The sequence below is a fragment of the Centruroides sculpturatus genome, unplaced genomic scaffold (genome assembly GCF_000671375.1).
Source record: "Centruroides sculpturatus isolate CEXI.00-Female unplaced genomic scaffold, Cexi_2.0 scaffold952, whole genome shotgun sequence".
Lineage (NCBI taxonomy): Eukaryota > Metazoa > Arthropoda > Arachnida > Scorpiones > Buthidae > Centruroides > Centruroides sculpturatus.
This window is the reverse complement of record NW_019385087.1, coordinates 336564-344933: the sequence shown is the minus strand read 5'-3', so window position 1 is coordinate 344933 and position 8370 is coordinate 336564. Positions and strand designations below refer to the sequence as shown.

General features: G+C 25.3%; 1 protein-coding gene across 1 annotated transcript in view; it reads right to left on the bottom strand.

The window, feature by feature from the left end:
- Positions 1-872: 872 nt before the first annotated feature.
- LOC111634492 (putative tRNA pseudouridine synthase Pus10) overlaps positions 873-8370 on the bottom strand; it is a 14250-nt gene continuing 6752 nt past the window's right edge. The window contains exons 3-10 of the mRNA XM_023379283.1: positions 7408-7494; positions 5193-5227; positions 4918-5091; positions 4789-4834; positions 4475-4551; positions 4267-4352; positions 1141-1266; positions 873-1050 (exon numbers count right to left, since the gene is read on the bottom strand). Of these exons, the coding sequence (XP_023235051.1) occupies positions 980-1050; positions 1141-1266; positions 4267-4352; positions 4475-4551; positions 4789-4834; positions 4918-5091; positions 5193-5227; positions 7408-7494 (702 nt within the window). The 3' untranslated portion in view covers positions 873-979. The remainder of the gene's footprint in view (positions 1051-1140; positions 1267-4266; positions 4353-4474; positions 4552-4788; positions 4835-4917; positions 5092-5192; positions 5228-7407; positions 7495-8370) is intronic.

Here is an 8370-nt window from a genome sequence, read left to right as displayed (position 1 = left end):
CCTTGTTATACATCAAATAAAAAATATCATTTATCGATTTATTAATATTAAAATAAATTCATAAAACATTGACAACATAAACAAAATACCCAAATAAAAGAGAAAACATAACACAAATAATGATGTTAACTTTGATCCATTAATAATAATTACAAACAACTAATATAGGAAATCCTCATTAATTCGAACTTGGATAGTTTGAAATCCTGTTAGTTTGTAACTGTACTTTTGTCCTGGCCAAGGATATAAAGATTTACATGTTAAGGAATTCAGTTAGTTCAAAATATGGCTACTTCAAAATTCAAAGTGAAAATTCTGTCCAAACTGTGACATGCATATGTTAATTCATTCGTTTAGATCAAAGCTCCTCCATACTGTAAGAGAACAATGGATCAAGAACAACTCTAAACTAGCCAATAAAGCTTTGCTTTTACAATAACACATTTTCAGCTGTCACCTCACCCATAGACTACCTTTTTCTCTTATCTCATAAAATATGGCTAGGTTTCGGAATTGCAAGATTGAATTACAAATAGCAGATTGAGAAATTTGTAGGGTTCTAAGCTACATTTGAGCAACTTACTACTCTTTGGGACACTTTAAAAATAATTTGAGCTACATTTAGAGGAATTTTGCTTTATTTTATATAAAACCTATCTGGCAACCTGTGAGGTTCTCAATGGACACATGCTGTTGATCTGCAGTTTATTTATATTATTATTAATTAATGAAATCAGCATTCTGTACATGCAACCATATTCAGTTTTGCTTAATAAATTACATCCCTTACATGACATTTGGCATATTGTACAGAAATATGTAAATCTCAGATAATTTGAAACTCAATAATTCAGATAATTCAAAGTTGCAATTATTTTGTCTCTTGACATTTGAATTAATGAGGTTTTCCTGTATATCAATTTTAATAATTGTATGGAACATTTCTCAAATATATTAAAATAACTTATAAATCTCATTATTAATGTATATTACCTGAACCCAACATTCTAACATCTACATCTTCTCTTCCAGAAGCAGAAAATATAATTTCTAAAAGTTAAGGAAATAAATTATTTAAACATTTAATTTCTACAATATGATTGTTAAAATCAAAATAAAAGCAATAAAATTTAAAAATACTTGTAGCTTTTATATGTTCTTTAATTACATCTACAATCAATTCTTGTACTGAGGTCATCATTCGTTTGTCGCCATCTATAATCCAAGGTGTTTGACTTAACTGTCTTGAATATTTATTATATCTACCTGTTTCAAATATTCAAAAACTGCTGATTTAGAAAAATGTAAAGAAAGCTTTTTTTGATACATTAAACAAAGACTAAATTTTAGATAATAGAACATTAGTTTCATTTACTTTTAATGTCATAGAGAATGTGTAACTTTATAAACAACAACAACATGTAAATTAAAGTATTCTTAAAAATAATTATAAGTAAAAGACACTATATTTTTACAGCAAGTAAGAGGTTTGTTTAATTTTGTTTATTACTTATTATGTGCTCTCTTTAATTGGCAAATTCCATAAAGACTTTAATATAATGAAATTACAGTTTCAGATCTGATATCTTTTATAAATTTTAACATATTTCACATATATTATGCTACCAATAGAGACTTTTTTGAACTTTCATATAAGTCTGACACATACTTATTCCATTATAAAAACTTTATTCATATTCTATTGTTTATTTTGGACTAATTTCTAAAAACTAATATTAAGAATCAGTAATTGCATTGCAAGCCTTCTGTAATGGCAAATTATGGTCATCTGTACAGCCTTTGGTGTCATTAATCATTTAATAAACAGAACTGCTAAAATAGGCAAATGCATTGAAAAATGTGAACAACTAATGTGTTCTTATATTTGTTTATGTTACAAATGAATCAAGTTGTTTTGAAAACCCAAAAACCAAAATTTAAAACTTTAGGAAGTTTCCTTTCTTGGAAAAATTACATTATGTTATCAAAATGAGAATACAGCATGAATAATAAAGTTTAACAACACAAGCTATGTGAAATATATTTTTAATGCCATGAGTTACACTTTTTCCCATATTGGGTCCAATGTATCTGCAATTTGAATTACAGCTGTTCCATTTTTTCTAATTTTCTCCAATCCTTCACAGAACATCCAATCCTCCTCATCCCATTCCTCCCAATTTATGATTATTTTTACAACTACTGTGTATATAATTAATTTTATATTAAAAATTATTTTAAAATTGTATTCTTCTTCTCCAGAATAATCAAATTCCTTTACAGTTTTTTCCTTAAAAAAGAAATTTTATTTTCTTTACACCAATGTTTGCATTATTGTTTCATTCGTAGGTTTTTTAAAACACTGAGTATAGCCCACATGCTGGATAAAGAAGATAAAATGTATTATAAACAGAATTTTAACTTAATACATTGTTACTGCAAGAAAATGAATAATTTTATTCAGTAAGTGTAAAAATATCAATATATTATATTATCAACACTTATTCTGCTAGAAACATATTACGTTTCATGAATTTTTGGTAAAAACGGCAAATGTAATGTTACATCCCTCTATATATGAAGTTATTTTTTAGCTTGAATTTATTAATGAAGAAATGAACAAATATGGTGATGATTACATTGATTTATCTGACAAAAGTGTAGTGATTATGTTTTAGGCCTAACTGAAATAAAAAAAGTACAAATAAGCCATGTAATTATGTTATTATTTCTAAACTTATACAGTTTATATAATATTACATAATTTATATACTTTATATTCTCAATGCAAAATTCTCATTGCATATTTCTGACAGTGCTAATGCCATCTCATCCACATTTTCTAAATTAACACAATTATGAAAAATAGCCAGTCAGAGGAAAGTCTATTAATGATATTGATACAGTACATCATTATTATAAATAAATTCATCAATGTACTATATATTTGTTACTTAAAAAGATAAATGTTAAAAGCTTAATTGCGTTTTTTAATTCTTTTCATCTTATCTCTATCTCTAAAACATGTCCAAACAACATTAATTAAAGCACAATACATGAAAATAAAGCCCACATACATCAAAATTGAATAATATATAGATAAATGTCCCTGAAATTAGAAACTGTTCTCATTTTTCAACTAGCTTTAGTCAATCGTTTTTTGTTCTCAGTACAAAATACAGTAAAATCACTTAAATCAGTCAGCATACAGCAAAGGAACTAGGGCAACAGAACCAGCAGGATTAGTGTTAAATGTAGTACATATACAGCAGCCTCTCATTATATTGTTCATTCAAATATATTGCATTTGTTTTTGTCTCAAAATATAAAAGTGTTTTAGCCAATAATGGATACATCAGTTATATCATACCATCTAATATATCATTGGTTTGAATTGTCTCCTTATATGCATGATGTAATGAGGGGTTATTGACATATATATATTTTTAATTTTTCCAAATTCACTTATTTTACTGAAATATTTATAATCATGTGGTTTTTTACCATACCTCTCTCTTCTCTACATGGTCTTTTATCCCTCCCTCCCTTAAACCAAGCTACATGGTTAATGGATGAATCATTATCCATAATTTGTTTTGTTTTAATTACATTCAAAAACAAAATTATTATTTAATATTTTAAAATCTAACAAAAATTTTAGGATAGATCTGAAATTCATTAATGTTATAATGAAAAATTAAAATTGAAAATATTTATGCCCTATTAAATGCTATTCTCATCATCAAATTAAATGCATTTACTTCATTTCTTTCATAATTTTATAATTTCTTGATCAATATATAAATATAACATAATTTATACTGTTTATTTAATTTAAATTTTTTACTGTTATTCTGCAAATTTTAAGTTTTAAATTTTTTGATGCTATTGCTGTTTTACCATACATAATAACAAATAAGTTTGTCTGAAAAATCTTTTCAAAACTACGAACTTTTCAGGTATAAAATGTGAATCTTTACTACAATGAGGTAAATAAGGGTAACACTCCTAACAATTATTGTAAATCGCTTAGTGTTATTCAGATATGCAGCTGTAAATAACTCATTTTATGAACATATTTAATATAGAGATTGATATAATAATAAAAATTTAGTATAAACAAATAGTACACACTGTTTCCAATAGCTGATGCACTAACAGTACATTACTGATACAAATGGTATCGGTAAAGTGTACTAATGTAATAATTTATTTTATATTTATCCTACTTTAACTTAAAAATAAATGACCTAAATGATAAATTACCTGCCAAATAGATAGGAGAATGAATACATGTAATTTGATTCAAATAACAAGGCCTAACTGAAGGACAGGGTGGTAATGTATATGCTCTGAAAATAAATTATATATTGTAAAATATCAGAAATGAAGTTAATTTTCTTATGTAAATATTGTAATTGAAATTTCAAAAATCAAGTAATACATTTAATTTCTCTGATATCAGTATACTTACGTTTTCAATGTTTCTGTGCATATTCTTGAAAGAGCTTTATGTACAGCTGTTCTTGTATATATAATCTCTGGTTTAGCCTATATATATGTTTATATAAATAAACTTTAAAATGTTATGCAGTATAAATTAGACATATACAGTATTTTTAAAAGTATACTTTTAATATATCCAACACAGAAATTTTATTCAAGTTTTTGATTTCATATTCATCATATTATTTGCTTTTATTTTGTATATTAATTTTAAACAAAAGTATTAATTATTTTTCATACAACTTTTTCCATAAGAAAGATTAATCTTTTTAAATTATTCACCTCTTTCTTTCTACGATTTGGAAATGCATCAGGACATAACTTTTCTCTAAAAATACAAAATGAAATTATTTAGCTAGATTAGATTATTTTTCTTAAAAGAAATTATATTTTAATGTTAAATAACCTTACAAAGCTTCACATTCTTCTTTCACATGTGTATGTTGAATAGAAACAGCAATTTGAAAACTACTATCTGGATTAAATTCTGCTTGAAAACTTTTGCCAAGTTGGGAACCAATAACCCATTTCCAAACATCTTTTACTGTAGGTAAATCTTCAATATTAATATTCCCATAAACAGATCTAATAATTAGAGCAAAAATAAACCGAATTTAATAAATTTTTTATCACTTAACATCATTAATGAATTATAACTGTTACCTTAAATATGTAAAAATACTCACGGATATTTTTCCTGAAGATAAAGAAATAGTAATCTCTATATTTAAAAGAAAAAAAATTATTATTTTGTAATTAAAATTTCATACCATATTTAATATAATATATAACATTATTTAATTTTCACTTGTTACACTACGTTTTAAAAATTCAACAATTTCTTTTATGTTAGAGTGTATTACTCTAACATTACACATTAATTTTATCACAAGATTTACACATTAATATTGAAGATTAAACATAAGCATTTCTGTTTTTAAATGGTTGATACATTCCTGAAAAATTCATGTAAAAAAGATACTGTCTGTATGGAAAAATGGTTCCAATCTTTAAAACCAGTAAAAATAATAAACCAATTAATATAATAGAATGTGTTTATACAAAATATTTCAAGTTTAATTAACACATGAAGTAGGACAATTGTAATTTACTCATCAGCAAAATGTAATAAATTTATTGTATATTATTTGCACAAATTCTATTTTAACTTTATTTTTCATTTGACTTTTTCAATTAAACACCAAAATATCTCTAGCTTTTCACACCAATGGTCATATAAAACCTATTTTGCACTGAAACGATTTAATTGGATTGGATTGATGGGCTAAGGCAATGCAATGATGCATGGCAATTTGCCAAAGAAGGAGTACCTCCAGAGAGAACTTTCTTATGGGAAACTGGTCCCTATTTAGGTGTTAGACATGTGACAAAAACTCTTCATAACCAGCAATCAGAAAAAAATTTATTTTAAAGTTAGACAATTTGATAACACTACTGAACATTGATTGTGGTGCTATCCATTCATTTACTGGTGAGCATCACATTGATAGTCAAAATTTTTCTTAGTAGTTCTTCTTTGGTAAAGATTAGCTTGATGCTTTGAAGCAAAATGTAGAAAAGAATAATAAAAGTAAAAATCTTATGGATACTACTTCAAAGCCCTAAGCTTATCTTTACCAAAGAAAAACTCCTAAGAAAAATTTTGACTGTTATCTAAATTGTTGTAAGTTTTTACTTGGCACAATTTTTTTACATCTCAGATACTTTTGTTTAATAATTATATTATTACATCAAGATATATGATGATGATGTACAATTTTGTCACTGAGCACCAACTGAACACCTTCAATATTCATTTCAGTTAGTGTTGACCAAATGCTTTGCTGACTGATGCTTTTGATACACCATTTATAAAAATTGTTATAAAAAGTTTTAATTTACATAAATTTAAGCTTTTGTTATTTCAAGTAACATTTTGAATAAGATTCATTTGTTTTGATGCAATTTTGTCCTTATAAGCAAAAAATTAAGCCATAAAACTGAAATCCCCATGAACTTTGATCTATTAACCCGAAAGTTTCATAAGAATCTCACTGATAACAAAAAAGGCTTAAGTTTAAAATTTGAGCTTTCTACACCAAGTAGTGTTTCTCTACAAGCATCGGCAGTGCTGAACAAAGAAGAAGATAATACAGCTTTTTTGGAAATTTTTGCACTTTTACAAGTGTTTATATTTCAGCAACCCCTTTATAGAAAATCTTGAAATTTTGTACACTTCCTAAGAAAACAATTATCTTTTGAATGAGATATTTGGAATTACTTTACATGTTTGGGAGCAGAGAAATCAACCACTGAAAATCAGCAATTCTGATTCCTGTGTATATAGTCAGTCAGTGACTTTTTTACTTGGCAGAGAGTCACTGTTGTGACTCTCCGCCAAGTAAATATTGAGAGTCACTGTTGTGACTCTCAATATTATATTAATGATATCTGGTACAGATTATAAAAATTATACAAAATATACTAAATGATTGGCAACAATTGAAAAATGGTTTGTTTGATTTGATGGAATAAATCAATGCAATACATGAGCAATATGCAAAGGGACACCTCCCAAGAGGATTCATCTACAGAAAATTGGCCACTGTTTAGGTGTTGAGACACGAAGAAAACCAGAAAAATTTCATATGGCCAGCACAACCTATCAGCGTTCAGTGGTTCTATCCACTCAGCCACTGGTGGGCACAATTGAAAAATTCATCCTCATTGGAGGACTAGCTTGTGCTGCCAAGAAACATTCTTAGGTAATATAAAAATAATATGAGCACATCAGAGAAAGTATTATTATTTTGCTCCTCATAATAAACATTACATATTACTTCTTTATAATTTGTTTTAAATAATTTCTATTACTACTATAGTATTACATAAAAAAGTTACCTCACGCAAATCAATTGTTACTGGTATAGAAAGCTGAATCACAAATGTCAAAAATGATAGATGTTCATCTGTAATATGTTTTTGTATCTGAAAAATAAATGTTTAACTATTAAACATCAATGTTAGTTCATTTAAATTTCATATTTACAAAATTTAAGAAAAATATCAATCATAAGAATCACAAACGATTTTAGAATTTTGTAATAAATAAATATCAGAATTTATAAGCTCAATACACTGAAAAATGTTAATAATCACTATTAAATTTATGATTCAACCATCATTTATAATCAATTAATGATAATTTTAATCTTTCAAAGTTTTCAATTTCAATGTCCAAGATTTTTAAATATAGTTGACTTAGCAAACTACTGTATTTCAAACAGAGAAGAGCTTATTTAGTCAACAATACTTAAGAATTATATATACATCTAAATAATTATTAGCTGAATTTTCTTATTCAAATAATTATCAATAAAATCAAGTTATCTAAAAGAAAAAAATATTATTTACTTTATTATAATTGACATTTTTTTTTAAAGTGAAGGAAAAAAAATCCCTTCAGTTTAAAAAAATTTTACTCAATTTAACAATTTATATTAACATAATTTTAAATTTCATATAAATTTTAGTGTTCTTTAGTTTTAAGAAATAATTTTAAATTAATTATTTACTGAGGTATGTTCAGATAATACTTTTTAATAACTTGTTCTATTATTTTTTGACTTTGACATATATCATAAAAATATACTAATAATATATAAATAATTATTTATTAATAATTATTTAATAATTATTAATAATAATTATTTATTAATTATTATTAATAATTATTTATTAATAAATAATTATTATTTATTAATTAGATTAAATAGTATATACATATTCAAATTCATTATCTACAAAGTATTTAAATATTAAAAATACTAGTCTTCAGAAAAATTACTCTGTTTGACTTAACTG